Source organism: Phyllopteryx taeniolatus, chromosome 9, assembly GCF_024500385.1.
Source record: "Phyllopteryx taeniolatus isolate TA_2022b chromosome 9, UOR_Ptae_1.2, whole genome shotgun sequence".
In the NCBI taxonomy this organism is placed as follows: domain Eukaryota; kingdom Metazoa; phylum Chordata; class Actinopteri; order Syngnathiformes; family Syngnathidae; genus Phyllopteryx; species Phyllopteryx taeniolatus.
In genome coordinates this window covers 1070586-1091996 of record NC_084510.1, presented here as the reverse complement: position 1 = coordinate 1091996, position 21411 = coordinate 1070586, and the positions used below count along the sequence as shown (strand labels likewise).

The 21411-nt window shown below is 41.3% G+C and overlaps 1 protein-coding gene across 8 annotated transcripts in view; it reads right to left on the bottom strand.

Annotated features, from left to right (window-relative positions):
- Positions 1 to 21411, bottom strand: part of mtmr14 (myotubularin related protein 14) — a 58022-nt gene that overhangs the window by 30277 nt on the left and 6334 nt on the right. For 3 of the 8 annotated variants that reach the window (XM_061783794.1, XM_061783796.1, XM_061783802.1), the window contains 5 exons: positions 19912 to 20020; positions 13896 to 13971; positions 8881 to 8967; positions 4249 to 4309; positions 4016 to 4138 (listed from right to left, as the gene is read on the bottom strand). In XM_061783794.1, coding sequence (XP_061639778.1) covers positions 4016 to 4138; positions 4249 to 4309; positions 8881 to 8967; positions 13896 to 13971; positions 19912 to 20020 — 456 coding nt within the window. Of the gene's footprint in view, positions 1 to 4015; positions 4139 to 4248; positions 4310 to 8880; positions 8968 to 13824; positions 13844 to 13895; positions 13972 to 19911; positions 20021 to 21411 lie in introns of those variants that run through there. The other 5 variants (XM_061783799.1, XM_061783797.1, XM_061783798.1 and 2 more) reach the window with 3 other exon arrangements.

Genomic DNA, 21411 nt, shown 5'->3' with positions numbered 1-21411 from the left:
AATGTCTTGGAGGTGAAAAGAGTATCAGATAGAGTGATGAGGCTGAAATTTTAAATTGAGGGTGTTATGTGTAATGTCATTAGTGGCTATGCCCACAGGTAGGATGTGACGTAGAGGTGAAAGAGAAATTCTGGAAGGGGCTAGACAAAGTAGTTCTGAGCATCTAAGACAGAGAGAGAGTCGTGATTGGTGCAGATTGTAATGGACATGTTGGTGAAAGAAACAGGGGTGATGAAGAAGTGATGGGTAAGTACGGCACCCAGGAAAGGAACTTGGAGGGAAAAATGGTGGTAGACTTTGTAAAAAGGATGGAAAATAGCTGTAGTAAACACTTTTGTCCAGAAGAGGCAGGAACATAGGGTGACCTACAAGAGCGGAGGTAGAAACACGCAGGTGGATTACATCTTGTGCAGACGACATAATCTGAAGGAGGTTACCGACTGTCAGGTTGTGGTAGGGGAGAGTGTGGCTAGAGAGCATAGGACGGTGGTGTGTAAGACGACTCTAGTGGTGGGGAGGCAGCTTAAGCAGACAGAGGCAGAGCAGAGAACCATGTGGTGGAAGCTGAGAAAGGAAGAGTGTTGTGCGGCTTTTCGAGAAGAGCTGAGACCGGCTGTCAGTGGACAGGAGAAGCTTCCAGACGACTCGACCACTACAGCCAAAGTGATCAGAGAAACAGGAGAGTACCTGGTGTATCTTCTGGCAGGAAAGGAGAGAAGGTGACTTGGTGGTGGAACCTCACAGTACAGGAAATCATACAAGGAAAGAGGTTAGCTTAGAAGAAGTGAGACACAGAGGACCGAGGAGAGGAGAAAGAAATACATTGAGATGTGATGTAGGGGAAAGGTAGAGGTGGCAAAGGCCAAACAAGAGGCATAGGATGACATGTATGCCAGGTTGGACACTAAAGAAGGACAAAAGGATCTCTTCAGGTTGGCCAGACAGAATGATAGAAATGGGAAGGATTCGCAGCAGGTTTGGGTGATAAGGATAGAGATGGAAATGTGTTGACTAGTGCCAGTAGTGTTCTGGAAAGAATACTTTGAGGAGTTGATGAATGAGGAAAATGAGAGAGAAGGAAGAGTCGAGGAGGCAAGTGTGGTGGACCAGGAAGTGGCAATGATTCGTAAGGGGGAAGTTAGAAAGGCAATAAAGAGGATGAAAAAAGGAAAGGGAGTTGATCCTGATGACATTCCTGTGGCGGTATGGAAGCATCTAGGAGAGGTGGCTGTGGAGTTTTTGACCAGCTTGTTCAACAGAATTCTAGCGGGTGAGAAGATGCCTGAGGAATGGAGGAAAAGTGTGCTGGTGCCCATTTTTAAGAACAAGGGTGATGTGCAGAGCTGTGGGAACTATAGAGGAATAAAGTTGATGAGCCACACAATGAAGTTATGGGAAAGAGTAGTGGAGGCTAGACTCAGGACAGAAGTGAGTATTTGCGAGCAACAGTATGGTTTCATGCCTAGAAAGAGTACCCCAGATGCATTATTTGCCTTGAGGATGTTGATGGAAAAGTACAGAGAAGGTCAGAAGGAGCTAGATTGTGTCTTTGTGGATCTAGAGAAAGCCTATGACAGAGTACCCAGAGAGGAACTGTGGTACTGCATGTCTGGAGTGGCAGAGAAGTATGTTAGAATAGTACAGGACATGTATGAGGGCAGCAGAAGAGTGGTGAGGTGTGCTGTAGCTGTGACAGAGGAGTTTAAGGTGGAGGTGGTACTGCATCAGGGATCAGCCCTGAGCCCCTTCCTTTTTGCAGTGGTGATGGATAGGCTGACAGATGAGGTTAGACTGGAATCCCCTTGGACCATGATGTTTGCATCATGGTGATCTGCAGGGAAAGCAGTGAGCAGGTGGAGGAACAGTTATATGGAGAAAGATTGAGGCATGCACTGGAAAGGAGAGGAATGAAGATTAGCCGGAGTAAAACAGAATATATGTGCATGAATTAGAGGGGTGGAGGAGGAAGAGTGAGGCTCCAGGGAGAAGAGATAGCAAGGGTGGAGGACTTGAAATACTTGTGGTCAACAGTCCAGCGCAATGGTGAGTGTGGTCAGGAAGTGAAGAAAAGAGTCCAAGCAGGTTGGAACGCATGAAGGAAGGTGTCGTGTGACAGAAGAGTCTCTGCTCGGATGAGCGGCAAAGTTTATAAAACAGTGGTGAGGCCAGCCATGATGTACGGATTAGAGACAGTGGCACTGAAGAGACCACAGGAAGCAGAGCTGGAGGGGGCGGAAATAATGATGTTGAAGTTCACTCTTGGAGTGACCAGGTTGGATAAAATATATTTTGGGACTGCCCCAGTATCCAACATTTTTGGACTATGTGTGAAATGAATAATAGACAATCTACTCAAAGTGAACACCACCCTGGGCCATTTTTTTTTTTTTTTTACTGGACATCTTTCCTGATGGTTTATCCCACGATCAAAGATTTTTGTTACATCACCTTTTGATGTCCATCCATCCATCAATTTTCTGTACCGCTTTTCCTCACTAGGGTCGCGGGCGTGCTGGAGCCTTCCCAGCTATTGGTCGCCAGCCAATCGCAGGGCACATATAGACAAACAACCATTTGCACTCACATTCACAACTACGGGCAATTCAGAGTCTTCAATTAACCTATCGTGCATGTTTTGGGGGATGTGGGAGGAAACCGGAGTACCCGGAGAAAACCCACGCAGGCACGGGGGAGAACATGCAAACTCCACACAGACGGGGCCGGGATTTGAACCACGGTCCTCAGAACTGTGAGGCAGATGTGCTAACCAGTCACCCAACGTGCCGCCTCCTTTTGATGTCTACAAGAAAAATGATAACGATTTGTTGGTTGAAACAAGGACCACCTACAATTGACCAATGGATACAAAAGTTCAAACAAATACACTTAATGCAACAATTGACAGCACAACTGCAACTCAAGGCCCCCATCTTTGAAAGCAGATGGAGACCAGTTTTGGCCCTTACTCAATATGACTCTTGAGTCCTTTTTCTTTTTTTTATTTTAATTCTCTTTGTACTATAGGTAAAAAATAAACTAAAATAAAAAAACACCAAATTGTGAATGACTGCCCAATCTCAGGACAATGCTCTACTGTTATGTTATTGTACTGTTTGACAATAAAAGTTTTTTTAAAAAAATTGGAAAAGTTCTCCCTGCTGCCTCTCAATTTGCCTGCTTTGCGTGCTTGTTTGCACCTGCGTGTCACAGTACTTGAATTGTGCAATTCATCTATTTGCATATACAGTGGAGCCTCGATTTAACAGACTAATAGGGGGGGCGGGACCATTTGTTAAAGCAGTTTGTCCATTAATTTGAAGCACGTTTTTTCCTGCCCTAAAGACACCCAGTACAGTACAAAATTATTGTAAATAAATGTAAAATAAAAAAGCTTGAAAATGTTAAAGTTGACCTCAACTTACCTTTAAACACTGCTGTGATGGTCTAATACTGTCGTGAAAGTGCAGTGATCGCTGGTGCTTGGGAGGGGTGACATAATGGCGAGCTGCTGGTGGATCAAAGTTGTTGGGGGGGGTGAGTCAAGGTCGCTTTCATGAGCCGCAAGGTTAACGCACTCTCTTTTCTCACCTATATTAAGATTAGATGCCGTAGTGAAAAGTCTGATAAAAACAACTGTATACTGCACCAAAATCAGTATTCCATGTCCGAGAGACGTGTACACGACGAGCGCCCAAGTAAACAACTGCGACATTCCCGAAAATACGGGTACCGGTCTCTGTTGATGGCGCCAGTAAACAACAGTGCCCGATTCCAGAATTAAGTTTGTCCGTCGGAAGGGGGCGTTTTTGAGTTCCAACCGGACACTACTACGACTACTGTTCAATCCGAAGTCCGTTGCTTCTGGGTCCGTTAAATTGAGGTTCCACTGTACTATTCCCAGAACGCACAACGCGCTGTTTGGCAATTTTATGCGTCTGGCATAAATCACTCGCAGTTCATAAACATACACTGTTCACTTTACAACTCTGTCAGTACAAAGCACACTGTTTCTTACTTCACGCCGAACTTAACCTTCTTGTTCTCCACCATAAGGTCGCAGATGTAGCGAACTGACAAGTACCGGAGGAGCTTAATATCATGGCCTCGGACCTTGTCAAAAAGCTGTGAGTCCCCATTCCTGAGTAGAAGGTGAGAAAAACAAAAAGTACAGAGCTTAATTATCGCGCACGAGTGTTACATGCCCTGAGCGTCACAACCTAGGTTTTCAATAACACTGGGTTTGATTACCTGACTGCAAAGTCATCCTCTGGAACCTCCTCAGAGTCTGTCACCGTATCATCACTGCCCCCTACAAAGTACACATGTAGGTTATCCTGTATATAGCATCTCTCAAACACTTCAGTTAATGCCAGGAATCTAAAATCACAAACAGGCCCTTCACCTGAGAGTTGATAGCGCTTCAATAAAAATTTACCTGAATTGTATGTTGAAGAATTTTATCTTGCCAGTGTCACCCGAGTTTGTTCATATGATTTGGTACAATATATTCTGTAATTATAGAGTCCTCTCCAAAAGAATTGGAACAGCAAGGTCAATTCCTGTTTTTGTTGTATACTAAAGACGTTTGGGTTTCAGATCAAAAGATGAATATGAGACAAACGTTCAGAATTCCAGCTTTTATTTTATTCTATTTACATCTGGATGTGTTAAACAACTCAGAACAGAGCACCTTTCGTTTGAACCCACCCACTTTTCAAGTGAGCAAAAGTATTGGAACATTTGACTGATGGCTGTTTCTAATTGCTCAAGTGTTGCCTTTTAGATTGATTGCGTAAACAGTAGATAGTGCTTGTTTTTGGCTTTGGGTTTCACCTGTGAAAACTGTCTTTGCTGTTAAGCAAACGAAGACGAGAGCTGTCTGCGGGGGGGGGGGGGGGGGGGACATTTTGAAGCTGAGAGAAGAGGGAAAATCGATCAGAGCTATTGCACAAACATTTGGCATAGCCAATACAACAATTTGGAATGTCCTGAAAAAGAAAGAAACTACTGGTGTACTGAGCATCAGACATAAAATAGGTCGGCCAAGGGTATCAACAGCAGTTGATGACAGAAACATTGTGAGAGCCCAGAAAAAACACCCAGGACAACAGTCAAGTGACATCACTGCCAACGTCCACAGGGCAGGCGTGAAGGTATCACAATCCACTGTTCGAAGAAGACTTTGAGAGAAGAAATATACAGGCCATACTACAAGATGCAAACCACTCATCAGCAAAAAGAATCGGAAGACCAGATTGGATTTTGCAAAGAAGAACAGAGATGAGCAACAAACGTTTTGGAACAAAGTTTTATGGACTGATGAGATCAAGAATAACTACCAAATTGATGGAAAGGGCAAAGTCTGGAGAAAGGAAGGATATGCTCATGATCCAAAACACACAAGCTCATCATCTGTGAAGCATGGTGGAGGTAATGTCATGGCTTGAGCTTGCAAGGCTGCTTCTGGAACGGGCTCACTCGTCTTTATTGATGATGTAACTCATGATGGTAGCAGCAGAATGAATCCTGCAGTCTACAAAACAATTGTGTCTGGCAATTTACAGCAAAAAGCATCCGAACTAGTCGGGAGAAGCTTCATCATGCAACAAGACAATGACCCAAAACACAGTGCCAACACAACAAAGGACTTCATCAGGGGTAAAAAGTGGAAGGTCTTAGATTGGCCAAGTCAATCACCGGACCTAACCCAATAGAGCATGCATTTTACCTCCTGAAGAGGAGACTGACCGGAGAAACCCCCAGAAACAAACAAGAACTGAAAGAGGCTGCAGTAAAGGCATGGAAAAGCATTTCAAATAAAAAAATGCAACAGTTTGGTAAAGTCAATGTGTCGTAGGCTTGATGCAGTTTTTTCAAGTAAGGGTTATGCCACCAAATATTAAATGTTATTCACTTTAAGTTAATTTAATAATGTCTGTTTCAATACTTTTGCTCACTTGAAAAGTGGGTGGGTTCAAACAAAAGGTGCTGGTCTGAGTTGTTTAACACATCTTTATGTAAATACCATGAAATAAACACACGGTAAAAATAATGAAGGCATGGCTTTGGCACAACTGTGACTGTTCTTGAATGGCCCAACCAGAGTTGTGACTTAAACCCAATTGAGCATTTTTGGAAAAACTTTAAAATGGATGTCTACCAACATTCACGATCCAACCTGACAGAGCAGGACAGGATCTGCAAGGAGGAATGGCAGAGGATCCCCAAATCTATGTGTGAAAATGTTGTTGCATAATTCTAAAGAAGACTCATGGCTGCATTAGCTCAAAAAAGTGCTTCTCCTCAATACTGAGCAAAGGGTCTGAAACTTATGGCCATGTGATATTTCAATTTTTCTTTTTCAGTAAATCTGGGGGAAAAAAAAAATCAATTGTTTTTGTGTTATTTTTTTTTATATGGGAAGCTACTGCCCCCACGACCTGATCTCGGATAAGCGGAAGACAATGGATGGATGGATGAATGCTGTGTGTACATTGAGGAAAAAATTAACAAATGATTTTAACAAACGGCTGCAATATGAAAGAGTGAACAATTTAAGGGGCTTTGACTATTGTCCATACCCACTGTGTATAAAGGTACATCTAACATAATTAGAATATGTTAAGAAAGGTCAATATTTTTTGTCATTCATTTCAGAAAGTGAAACTGATTATATAGAATCATTACACCTAGATTAAAATATCTCAAGCCTTTTTCCTTGTGCTTTTGATGATTATGGCTGACAGATAATGAAACCCCAAAACACTTGCAAAGGTTTCCTGAGCCTTTAAACTGTCTAAGTCTGGGTCAGTTGGCTACACAATCATGGGGAAGACTGCTGACTTGACATGTCCAGAAGACAATGATCAACACCCTTCACAAGGAGGTAGGCAGGCTTGCCACCTTTCAGAAATCTAAATAAGAGACACCCACCAAGGCATCGAGGGGCCATGGCCCCACAGGCCCGACCCCTATGGGATGGGGCGCCCATAGCAGTGTTATGTGAATGAATGCATTTTGATGTTTGGTGTAGGCGCAGAATGGCAGCCACCCTTCCGCCAGACTGCCGTGGCTACTCCAGTAGCTTACCACCACCAGGCTGTGACTGTGGAGTGAATAAAGAATGCATGTAATTCTAAAGCGTCTTTGAGTGCCTTGAATGTCGCTATAGAAGTCTAATGCATGATTATAACCATATTTTTATTTGTGTCAACGTTTTCACGAAAGGGGTGATTAGAGGTGGGTAGTGTAGCCAAATATTGTACTCGAGTAAGAGTACTGTCATTTTATTATAATATGACTCAAGTAAAAGTAAATAGTAGTCCTCCAAATAATTAAGAGGAAGAAAGTACTCGGTGAAAAAACTACAAGTTCTGAGTAACTAGTGAGTAACTTTTGATTTATTTTTAAATCAGAGCATTAACGTCAAATAAAAACAAAAATAACTGAGTAAAACATGAATGTGCAAATTCAGATATTGCTGAACAATATCACTTAATCTAAAACAAAAATAAAATCTTTGTAAAATAACTAAGGCAAATTCAGCTCCAAGAAATGGTCTTATCCTATTTTGTTTCCACTTACAGCACAATACTGTAAGGCTCACGAGGCAGATTAGAAAAACAGAAACAAGGCTGCAGTGGATGTCAAAAGTATACACACTGCTGTTCGAATGCCAGGTTTTTGTTGTAAAATACTTTGAATGTTGGGACTATGACAGGAAAAGCTCGGGAGTTGGTTGGCATGATGATTAGGAGAAAGGTTGATATATTGTGTGTCCAGGAGACCAGGTGGAAAGGCAGAAAGGCTAGACGTTTAGGGGCAGGGTTTAAATTATTTTACCATGGTGTAGATGGGCAGAGAAATGTAGTACTGGTGATTTTAAAGCAAGAGTTAGCTAAGAATGTCTTGGAGTTGAAAAGAGTATCAGATCGAGTGATGAGGCTGAAACTTGAACTTGAGGGTGTTGTGTGTAATGTAATTCGTGGCTATGCCCCACAGGTAGGATGTGACCTAGAGATGAAAGAGAAATTCTGGAAGGAGCTCGACGAAGTAGTTCTGAGCATCCCAGACAGAGAGAAAGTTGTGATAGGTGCAGTTTTTAATGGACATGTTGGTGAAGGAAACAGGGGTGATGAAAAAGTGATGGGTAAGTTCAGCATCCAGGTAAGGAACCTCGAGGGACAGACGGTGGTAGACATTGCAAAAAGGATGGAAATGGCTGTAGTGAACACTTTCTTACAGAAGAGGCAGGAACATAGGGTGACCTACAAGAGGGGAAGTAGAAGCACGCAGGTGGATTACGTCTTGTGGAGACGATGTAATCTGAAGGAGGTTACCGACTGTAAGGCAGTGGTAGGGGAGAGTGTGGCTAGACAGCATAGGATGGTGGTGTGCAAAATGACTCTGGTGGTGGGGAGGAAGATTAGGAAGACAAAATCAGAGCAGCGAACCATGTGGTGGAAGCTGAGAAAGGAAGAGTGTTGTGCGGCTTTTCGGGAAGAGGTGAGACAGGCTCTTGGTGGACAGGAGGTAGCAAAGGCCAAACAAGAGGCATATGATGACATGTATGACAGGTTGGACACTAAAGAAGGAGAAGGACATATACAGGTTGGCCAGACAGAGGGATAGAGATGGGAAGGATGCACAGCAGATTAGGGTGATTAATGAGAGATGGAAATGTGCTGACTGGTGCCAGCAGCGTGCTGGATAGATGGAAAGAATACTTTGAGGAGTTGATAAATGAGGAAAGTCAGAGAGAACGAAGAGTAGAAGACCCAAGTGTTGTGGGCCAGGAAGTAGCAATGATTAGTAAGGGGGAAGTTAGAAAGGCACTAAAGAGGATGAAAAATAGAAAGGCATTTGGTCCTGATGACATACCTGTAGGAGTATGGAAGCATCTTGGAGAGGTGGCTGTGGAGTTTTTGACCAGCTTGTTCAACAGAAGTCTAGCGCGTGAGAAGATGCCTGAGGAATGGAGGAAAAGTGTGCTGGTGCCCATTTTTAAGAACAAGGGTGATGTGCAGAGCTGTGGGAACTATAGAGGAATAAAGTTGATGAGCCACACAATGAAGTTATGGGAAAGAGTAGTGGAGGCTAGACTCAGGACAGAGGTGAGTATTTGCGGGAAACAGTATGGTTTCATGCCTAGAAAGAGTACCACAGATGCATTCTTTGCCCTGAGGGTGTTGATGGAGATGTAGAGAGAAGGTCAGAAGGAGCTACGTTGTGTCTTTGTTGATCAAGAGAAAGCCTATGACCGAGTACCCAGAGAGGAACTGTGGTACTGCATGAGTAAGTCTGTAGTGGCAGAGAAGTATGTTAGAATAATACAGGACATGTATGAGGGCAGCAGAAGAGTGGTGAGGTGTGCTGTAGGTGTGACAGAGGAGTTTAAGGCGGAGGTGGGACTGCATCAGGGATCAGCGCTAAGCCCCTTCCTGTTTGCAGTGGTGATGGATAGGCTGACAGATGAGGTTAAACTACAGTCCCCATGGACCATGATGTTTGCAGATGACATTGTGATCTGCAGGGAAAGCAGGGAGCAGGTGGAGAAACAGTTAGAAATGTGAAGGCATGCATTGGAAAGGAGAGGAATGAAGATTAGCCGAAGTAAAACAGAATATATGCGCATGAATGAGGGGGGTGGAGGGGGAAGAGTGAGGCTCCTGGGAGAAGAGAGGGTGGAGGACTTTAAAAACTTGGGGTCAACCGTCCAGAGCAATGGTGAGTGTGGTCAGAAAGTGAAGCAGGTTGGAACGGGTGGCGGCAGGTGTCAGGTGTGTTACGTGACAGAAGAGACTCTGCTCGGATGGAGGGCAAAGTTTATAAAACAGTGGTGAGGCCAGCCATGATGTACGGATTAGAGACAGTGGCACTGAAGAGACAACAGGAAGCAGAGCTGGAGGTGGCGGAAATGAAGATGGAGAGGTTCTCTCTCTCTCTCTCTCTCTCTCTCTCTCTCTCTCTCTCTCTCTCAGAGTGACCAGGTTGGATAAAATTTGAAATTAGCTCATCGGAGGCACAGCCAAGGTTCGATGTTTTGGAGACAAAGTTAGAGAAGAGCAGACTTCGATGATTTGGAAAAGTCCAGAGGAGAGAGAGTAAGTATATCGGTAGAAGGGTGATGAGGATGGAGCTGCCAGGTAAGAGAGCTCGAGGAAGACCAAAGAGAAGGTTGATGGATGTCGTGAGGGCAGCTGGTGTTAGAGAGGAGGATACAGGAGATAGGATTACATGGAAAAGGATGAAAAGCTGTGGTGACCCCTAACGGGACAAGCCGAAAGGAATAGAAGAAGACACATACATACGATTGATTGACCCTTGAGGGATTATAAGAATACAATTATAAATTAAATTCTAAATGATCATAAGCATATACTGCACATACCAGAAATACAACATACATTTGAAGCAGTAAAAATTCCATCATATGATGGTTTTGTCCTATTTACCCTTGAAAGATTCTGATCACACTTAAATACATTTGAAATTATCCGGTGCAAATAAAAGAGCAAGTTTTTATAATCATCATATTAAAAGTTATGTGCTTTGTTTTTGGTGCGTGCCTTTCCGTTTCCGCAATATAATAGTGTGTCCATGTGAAGAAGAGGCATATACTTTATGTGGGTTCACGCGTTGCGATGAAATTCAGTTCATTTACTTTATATGAATTTACGGGTAACTCTGCCAAATCCAAAATGGCAGCTGCGCTGACATATCTTGGCAACGAGCCAACTTGCTCATGATAGGCTCTAACTATATATGTCTATGTTGGCTCCGCTTTTTTGCTCTGCTGCCAAGTACACACGACCAGAGCGGGGTCTTGCGTATCTAGCCATGACAATGTTGCTGCCCTGAGTATTTCCTGTGTTTTATTTTGCTCAGTCTGGAGTCTCCATCTAGTGGGCAAACTATGGCCCGTGAGCCACATCCGGCCCGTTGATCGTTTCAATCCGGCCCGCCAAAGATTTGTACAGAATCGCCCAAATCATATCAAATCATGACTACATTCATTTGACCTTGTCCTATAATACCGAGTGGTTCCACCAGGTTGTGCTGTAATGCCCAGTAGTTCCACCAGGCTGTCCTGTAATGCGGAGTGGTTCCACCAGGTAGCGCAGTAGGTACAGTGATACATAGACTTTACTTTGGCTGTTCTGTTTTTACTCTGCTATTGCTCTGAACCCTCCTTCAACCATGAGTGGCCCAAAGAAAAGAAAAGTCGACAATGAGTGCCAAGTGTTTAATATAGAATGGACTACTAAATACTTTTTCACTGAAGTCCGGTCAAAGACCGTATGTCTAATTTGTTAAGAAACCATTACGGTTTTAGACGAATATAACATCAGCCGTCACTTTTCTACCAAACATGCTGATTATGCTAACAGCCAATCAACACAGGAACTGAAGGCTACGGCTCAGCGGTGAAAATCAAGCTTGCAGGCTCAGCAAAACACCTTTATCTGACAAACTGCCCCCCAAGATTCAGTCACACAAGACCTTGAAACAGCGCCACGAGAGCTGCAGATGGAACTGATTGATCTCCAATGCCATACTGTCTTAAAAGAGAAGTTCAACTCTCAAACTGGATGAGTTTTATGTTTCATGAAGCGCAGACAAATTTTCAAAAATCCAGAAGATGGCACAGAGGATGCAGGCGGCCAAACGGCTCTACGTGTGTGTGTGAACAGACTTTTAGTGTGATGAACACCAACAAAATATACTACAGATCCCAGCCGAGTGATGAACACGTCAGATATGTTCTGAGAATTGCCACAACAAAACTAACTTTGAGGCACTGGCAAGCAAAAAAAAAAAAAAAAGTGATCAACAAAACAACACTTTCCCATTAAAAGTAAATATAAGTACTAACACTGCAATGCCTTTTTTTTTGTTTATTTTTTATATGTAAGCATCTGGTCCTGGCTTGGCGCACCTGTCAAATTTTAAAAGTCAATGTGGCCCCTGAGCCAAAAAAATAATTTGTCAATAGTGGACATTTTACTTAGGTATAGGGGAACATGGGGGGGAACTTTCACATTTTATAAATGTATGCCGCCATCTAGTGCTCAGGAAAAAGCTGTGCACTTTCATTCTAATACTCCATCGCCACCGAAAGGTTATGATAAAGGTGAAGCCTCCACTTTCATTCCAATATGACAGGGGTATGTATGACTGCATATATGTAAAGTTGTGCTCATAAGTTTACATACCCTGGCAGAATTTGTGACATTTTCTTTTTTGTTTTTATAAATACAACTTATGACTGAACAACAACCATCATTAATTTCTTTGTGGTTATGTTTTGTTTAATGATAATGCTTTTCTGAAATGCTTGACAGTTTAATTTGAATCTCATTAAAATAAAATTAAATGTGTTTCGCCTGGCCCTTCATGTTTCTTTAAAAGAATTGTACCAATTTTACAAATTCTGCCTGGTTAATCAAACATGAGCACAACTGTGTGTTATCTCATTGACTAAAAGTAGGGCTGTGAATTTCAAAATAAGAGCAAGTAAATAAAAAGAAAGTATTACGTGTTCAAATAAAATGCTTAACTTCGGAATAATTCTTTGAAAAAAAACGAACAAAATACAGATAATACTTCATGTTTTGATCATATGGGTAGAAGCAAAATCATGCGTTGTAAACATGCATTATACATAGGTAGAAAGGTTTTCCAGAATTTTGAGGTCAACTTTAGGGGTGCGGATTATACATCAGTGTGCATTATACACGAGAAATTACGGTACCAGAAATGTGCTACAAATGTCACATTCCTCGTGTCAAGCCACTCCTGAAACAAAAACGTCAGAAATGTCTTACCCGGGCAAAGTAGGAAAAAGAACAGGACATGCTCAAGGGTCCAAAGTCCTCTTTTCAGATGAAAGTAAATTTTACATTTCACTTGGAAATCAAGGTCCCAGAGGCTGGAGGAATAGTGGAGAGGCACAGCACCCACATTGCTTGAAATCAAATGTTACGTTTCCCGTCAGTGATGATTTGGGATGCCATGTTCTTGTGTTGGTCCACTGTGTTTTCTGAAGTCCATAGTCAATGCAGGCATATACCAGGAAATTCTAGAGCTGAATGTTTCTTTCTGCTAAAAGGCTGTACGGAGAAGTGGATTTTATTTTCCAGCAGCCCACGCTGCCAAAGATACCAAAAGCTGGTTCAATGACCATAGTGTTACTGTTCTTGATTGGCCAGCCAACTCTCCTGACGTGAACCCCACAGAAAATCTATAGGCTGTTGTCAAGAAGATGAGAGACACTAGACCCAATAATGTACGTGAACTGGAGGCAGCTATCAAAGGCTTCCATTTCACCTACGCAGTGCCACAAGATGATCGCCTCCTTGCCACAGTGCGTTGATGCAGTAATTCATGCAAAAGGAGGCCCAACCAAGTATTGAGTGCATAGAAATTAACATTTTCAGAAGCCGGACATCTGTGCTTAAAACAGCCTTTTTTTATTATTATTATTATTAGTCTTATGTGATAATCTAATTGTCTGAAATGCAGAATTTTAGGTTTTCATTATATTTCAGCCATAATCATCAAAATTACAAGAAAGTATGAACTATTTCACTCTATGTGGAATGAATCTATACAAAGTAAGTTTCACTTTCTGAATGAATGGCAAAATAGTTGAACTTTTGCACGATATATATATTTTTTTACCTCTACATTTAAAACATCCTATTTTAGAGAAGCAGTGACATCACGTAGGAGCAATATTTCCTCGATGTCTGGTTACTATTGACGCGTCAGAGAGCACATGAAACTGAAGCAACAAACGGAGAAAAACAAAAATCAACTTACCTATTTAGATTTTATGTAAGTTTATGTGTTACATTGTGACTGTTTGGGGTATGTGAGTGTCTGTGCTGTACCAGAGAAGATGTAATTATAGCCTGTCCGTCCATAGAGCTCCCCCCAGCCCGCCAGAGTAGATGAGCGACAAATGTGCTGCAGTGAGGGAGAAAAGGCAGAGTGGTGACTTAAAACGCAATGTAAAATAATAGAAATTGTGCCCCCTAATTCATTTGCATATCCATTTATTCTCAATAAAGACATTTGAGTTTTACATTTCTTTTGTCCGACCTTTTGTTTAATATAGATCAGTGATTGTCAGACTTTTTGTGCCAGGTACCTCTTTAAAAAATGCTTAGCTCGCCAAGTACCACCATAATGACATTTAAAGACACTAGGGATGCAACCAACGATTATTTTAATAATCGTTTAATCTGTCAATTATTTGTTTCTATTAATCAATGAATCAGATTTTAAAAAACGTTTTTAGATTTCCATCCCATTATTCAAAAATATGCTCGAATATTACTCGCGTTTCACAAATTATTATTGATTACTTTGATAATCGATTAGTTGTCGATTAATTGTTGCACCTCTAAAACAAACAAATTACAGTACATACTAAGTCTTAGTGTTCATTCCTAAAAAGTGCATTTAAGCCACTGTAACCTTAAGCACAGGAAAAACTAGAGTGAAAAAAGTATGGGTGTGTGAAGACTTTCCGTACCCACTGTACATTCTGTAAGAAGCCTACATGCCACAGAGTACACACTTTACATTTCAGCAACCATTTAATGCATTTTTAAGGGACAATAATAACTATATTTTGTAATATTTACATTGCTATACAAGCTGTACACAAACTATTGTGAAATAGATCCAAGTTTAATTTCTATGGCATTTATGGACCCTGAACAAGACAAGCAGTATAGAAAATGCATGTTTTATTTCGGTATTGTACATCTGAACTGTTTATTCTTCAGCCGGAAAAAAAGTAGCATGGAATACAAATGATGAGAGAACATTATTTTGTTACTTCTGTATATGTACAGTGGATATAAAAGGTCAACACACCTCTGTTCATAAGCCAGATTTTTGTGACAGAAAAATCAGACCTAAATATCCATCGATCCATAATTTACAAACTTATTGTACCATTAATTTCACTTAAATCTTTAACAACTCAATTTTTAAAAAGTTAACCTATTTGAGAGGGGAATTAAAATTAAACAACTGAACTCGTGGTTGTACATGCATGCACCACTCTCATAGTTGGGGATGTGGCTGTGCTCGAAAGTAAAAAATAGCATTCAAACTCATGTTAAAAGGGACTCAGCACACCATTTAAAGTGCCTTTGATTAATGTCAAATACAATTAATGGGTTCTAGTAGGCATTTCCTTACTTTTTTTGTTTGCTTTCTTGCAGAAGCCTGATTGTTTTGTGCTTACACTCACTGCTATTCCGAACTGTTTATAATTCCATCCACCTTAACTTATGCCCCACTTCCAGCTGAAGAAAAATGGCCCCATAGCATGAGGCGGCCACTACCAGCATACACACAGGTATGTGTTCTTACGGTGTTGAGTTTGCACCAAACGTACCTTTTGTAATTATGGCCAAAAACTTCAACTTTAATTTCACTGGACCGTAACACATTTTCCCATATTTCACAAAAAAGAACAGCATCACAAAACCATCAGGCTTCTGCTCGATTGCAAAAAATTGACAGGTAATGCCAACTTGAGCAGCTTAACTTTATTTGGGGTTAATCATCGGCACTGTAAAGGGTGGGAGGTGTGTGCTGACTCCCATTTCACGTATTTGAGTGTGATTGATTATTTCTGAACACAGCCATTTCCCAGTTAGAAGGGGTAAACACCTGTGCAACCACATTACTTAAGTTGTTTACTTTTACTTCCCCTCTCTAAAATATTTTTGTTTTTTTCAATTGAAAGGGTATAAATAATATGGTGGAAAAAAATTTGGAGATTATTTATTTTGGTCTCGTTTTTTTTTCTATCACAAAAACTTATAATTTGGAGAGGGGTGTGTGGACCTTTTGTCTCCACTGTGGTGCCCTTCAATTGGCTGGTGACTAGTCCAGGGAGTACCCCGCCTGTCGCCCAAAGTCAGCTGAGATGGGCTCCAGCTCACCAGCTACCCTAATGAGGATAAAAGGTTGTCCTAAAAAAAAAAATGAGTGGCAATCCGGATTCAATTGCAACTTCGCTTGAAAAAAAACAAATCCCAAATCACAATTTTCACATTGGAATGAAAACGAATTAAAGTCCATATTATATTCTGACAAGAGCTGCAATGCTTTGTTTACTTCCACTGCCATTTTGACTTACTGCGTATGTGCATAAGCGCACTTGTAGCCCCAGTTCACGTGCCAGACATGGATCACGGAGCCGTACTCTCTAATCTCGCAGAACATGGAACGCTGCTCGGATTGGTTTAACCATGACGAGCCGCACCGACGTTCGTGGCAGACTGCTACCACGGCAGATGAATTGGATAAAGTTGCACAAGATTCATTCAACACATCGTGGTAGATGATTGACGAGAGCTAGCCAGCTACCACTAACTAGCAGTTAACTAGTTAAGTATTTAGTCAGCCACCAATTTTGCAAGTTCTACCACTTAAAAAGATGAGAGAGGCTTGTAATTTTCATCACGGGTATACCTCACCTATGAGAGACAAAATGGGGGAGGAGAAAAAAAATGAAAAAAATCCAGAAAATCACTGTCTGATTTCCAAATAATTTATTAGCAAATTATGGTGGAACATATGTACTTGGTCAATAACAAAGGTTCATCTCAATACTTTGTTGTATAACCTTTGTTGGCAACGACAGAGGTCAAACGTTTTTATGTAAATCTTCACAATGTTTTCACACACTGTTGCAGGTATTTTGGCCCATTTCTCCATGTAGATCTCCTCTAGAGCAGTGATGTTTTGGGGCTGTCGCCAGGCAACACAGACTTTCAACTCCCTCCAAATATTTTCTATGGGGTTGAGATCTGGAGACTGGCTCGGCCACTCCAGGACCTTGAAATGCTTCTTACGAAGCCACTCCTTCGTTGCCCGGGCGGTGTTTTTGGGATCGTTGTCATGTTGAAAGACCCAGCCATGTTTCATTTTCAATGCCCTTGATGATGGAAGGAGGTTTTCACGTAAGATCTCACGATACATGGCCCATTCATTCTTTCCTTTACACAGATCAGTCGTCCTGGTCCATTTGCAGAAAAACAGCCCCAAAGCATGATGTTTCCACCCCAATGCTTTACAGTAGGTATTGTGTTCTTTGGATGCAACTCAGCATTCTTTCTCCTCCAAACGCGACAAGTTGGGTTTTTACCAAAAAGTTCGATTTTGGTTTCATCTGACCATATGACATTCTCCCAATCCTCTTCAGGATCATCCAAATGTTCTCTTGCAAACTTCAGACAGGCCTGGACTTAAGCAGGGGGACACGTCTGGCACTGCAGGATATGAGTCCCGAGTGCCGTAGTGTGTTACTGATGGTAGCCTTTGTTACTTTGGTCCCAGCTCTCTGCAGGTCATTCACTAGGTCCCCCCGTGTGGTTCTGGGATTTTTGCTCACCGTTCTTCTGATCGTTTTGACACCACAGGGTGAGATTCTGCATGGAGTCCCAGATCGAGGGAGATTATCAGTGGTCTTGTATGTCTTCCATTTTCTCATAATTGCTCCCACAATTGATTTCTTCACACTGAGCTGCTTACATATTGTAGATTCAGTCTTCCCATCCTGGTGCAGGTCTACAATTTTTTTCTGGTGTCCTTCGACAGCTCTTTGGTCTTGGCCATAGTGGAGTTTGGAGTGTGACAGAGGTTGTGGACAGGTGTATTTTATACTGATAACAAGTTCAAACAGGTTCCGTTAATACAGGTGACGAGAGGAGAACAGAGGAGCTTCTTAAAGAAGTTACAAGTTTGTGAGAGCCAGAAACATTCCTTTTTTGTCGGTGACCAAATACTTATTTTCCACCATAATTTGCTAATAAATTCTTTAAAAAGAATCAGACACTGTGATTTTCTGGATTTCTTTTTCTCATTTTGTCTCTCATTGGTGAGGTATACCTATGATGAAAATTACAGGCCTCTCTCATATTTTTAAGTGTGAGAACTTGCACAACTGGTGGCTAACTAAATACTTTTTTGCCCCACTGTAGCTGGTTTAGTAGAATCAGATGTTGGCAGCCAGTGGGGATTTACACATTTTATGGCACTGGGGCCGGCACAAAACAGACCATGGCCACGATGCAGTGAGGGATCCTGGTTAAAGTAAGCCATTTTAAACTAAAAAGAAGCGTTTAGGCAACAGATTTATCTGGAGGGAAAAGCCTTAACTGTCTTCTCTGGTCTTGTGATCAAATCTGCGACCCCCCCCCCCAAAAAAAAAAATAAAAAAATAAAACCAGGACTTAACCTGTGGTCTACAGATAGTTTTCACATAATCAAATTGGATTCTTCATTTGCTGGACAATGATATGTCTTTATTTCGGAATAATTGGATTCTTCATTTGCTAGACAATCATTCTTCATTTGCTGGACAATTATATGTCTTTATTTTGGAATAGTACAAGAAGTAACGATTCGACTGTGATTCGCTATTCATTTGTGACTGTCAATGTGAATAGCGAGTCAGGATTTACACAGCGTGTCCAAGCTCTACTAAATGTAGAAAATAGATGTATATGCAGCAGAGATGTAACGATATCTGTATCTCACGGTTCAGTTTTATCACGGTATTAATCTCAACGGTACGATAATTATTGCGGTATTGTGAGAAAGCTCACGGTATTGCAGTAAGACTCACGGTAGTGCAGGAAGGTACACGGTACAAGTGGAGCCAAGAGGCGAATGCAGGACAACCGAAAAAAAATATTTTTCTTGCTTGCCGAGTCCTTCTCGATAGGCTTTAATACCGTAATTTCTCCCCCCAAAAATGTCAAAAGTCAATGGTGTGCATTATACTTTGGTGTAGGGGAAAATGAAAAAAACTTTCCCATTTTATAAATGTATGGCGCCATCTAGAGGTTATGAAAAACCTGTACACTTTCATTCCAATATGCCACTGCCACCTAGAGGTTATGAGAAAGGTGTACACTTTCATTCAAATACACCACCGCCACCAAGATGTTATGAAAAAGGTGTAGCCTACACTTTCATTCCAATATGACAGGTGTACGTCCATCCATCCATTTTCTGAGCCGCTTCTCCTCACTCGGGTCGCGGGCGTGCTGGAGCCTATCCCAGCTATCATCGGGCAGGAGGCGGGGTACACCCTGAACTGGTTTCCAGCCAATCGCAGGGCACATACAAACAAACAGCCATTCGCACTCACATTCACACCTACGAGCAATTTAGAGTCTTCAATCAACCAATTCATGCATGTTTTTGGGATGTGGGAGGAAACCGGAGTGCCCGGAGAAAACCCACGCAGGCAAGGGGAGAACATGCAATCTCCACACAGGCGGGACCGGGATTTGAACCCCGGTCCTCAGAACTGTGAGGAAGATGCTCTAACCAGTCGGGCGCCGTGCCACACAGGGGTACGTATGACTGCATAATATGTACAGTTGTGCTCATAAATTTACAGTTTACAGAATTTGTGAAATTCTTCTTCTTTTTTTTTTTTTATATATAAATACGACTGATGACTGAACAACAACCATCATTCATTTGTTTATGTTTATATTTTGTTTGATGATAATGCTTTTCTGAAATGCTTGACAGCTTAATTTGAATCCCATTTAAAAAATGTGTTTCGCCTGGCCCTTCATGTTCTGACAAACGGCTTCTATGTCACACCAAAAGCTGGGGCTGACACCCTCATTGTGTCAAAGCACACACAATTGCGGTGCAATTGGTTTCTGTGTAGGTACAAACACATAAATGCTGGGTCTTTTGTTACAGCTCTGATGTACAGTAGCTATTTTGCATGATTTATGTGTAAAAGAGGCAAATAGCTTCCAGGTCTGCGAGTGCTATCGTGAAACCCCGTGCTTTAAAAAGGAAATACGGGCTCAAAGGAAAGACGAGGAGTTTCCAGTAGCACAGTTGTACCTTGCCATTGTAGAGAATGACTGGACAGACGAACCTCCCTCTGCATCGGGCCAGTTTACTCCGGTTCACCAAATCCTGTAGTTTACTGATCTGCACTGTGCTCTCAAACCTACAAAGACAAACCCTTGGTTTTATTAGGTAGTCTACTTGGTCATCATACCAAAGTGCACTTGACAAAAGCATATTACGTACATTATTAAGACACCTGTGAACTTTTAAATTGTGGGGCATTATTTCTGTTAAAATATTGCCTGTACAGTAAATTAAGGTTTTTGGTGAAAGTTTTCTGTTGAACTTTCGTAGAGCTCAGAAAACACTATTAAAATGGCAATTTTCAGCAAACTGTCTATGTTCATCACCATAATCAACAGTTCCAATATTGAACGCTGTAATTTCATGCATTATCCTAGGAAAGAAGGCCAGTTAATAAATACTTATGAATGTAATATGAAACATTCATAAGGCCAACTCTGTGATGACATAATCTCCTGTAACAAATCGTTCACTTTCTTGTGCAATCTTAATGTGATCAACAGGTTCGAACTTGGAACACAGACTCACATTTGCACTCAAGTTGAAAAAGGAAAGAATACTATACAAACGAGAAATTACCGTAATGTCTCGTGTATGATGCACACCCATGTATAATGCGCAGCCCCAAGTTGACCTCAGAATTCTGGAAAACCCTTTTACCTATGTAAATGCATTTTTACAATGCATGATTTTGCATATACCCATATGCTCAAAACATGAAGTATTATATGTATTTTGTTAGTTTTTTGAAGGAATTATTCTGGTGAAGCACTTTATTATTATTTATTTATTAAGCTCTTATTTTGAAATTCACAGCCCTACATTTATTTGGTAAATGAGAAAACATACAGTTGTGCTCATATGTTTGATTACCCAGGCAGTCTTTGTACTATGTGTACAATTCTTTAAAGAAAATATGAAGGACCAAGCGAAAAATAAAATTTTATTTTAATGGGATTCAAATTAAACTGTCTAGCATTTCAGAAAAGCATGATCATTAAACAAAACATACCCATAAAGAAATTAATGGTGGTGGTTGTTCTGTCATCAGTCGTATTTAAAGAAAACAGTATTTCACAAATTCTGCCTGGCTGTGTAAACTTATGAGCACAACTGTACATATATGCAGTCATATGTACCCCTGTCCTATTGGTAATGAAAGTGTAGGCACACTTTTTTCCTAACCTCTCGGTGGCATACTAGACTGAAAGTGTACACCTTTTTCCTAACCTCTAGGTGGTGGTGGCATACTAGAATGAAAGTGTACACCTTTTTCATAACCTCTAGGTGGCATACTAGAATGAAAGTGTACACCTTTTTCATAACCTCTAGGTGGCGGTGGCATATTGGAATGAAAGTGTACAGCTTATTCTTAACCTCTAGATGGCGGCATACATTTATAAAATTTGGAAACAATTTTAATTTTCCCCTAAACTTAAGTGTAATGCTCACTATTGACTTATGACA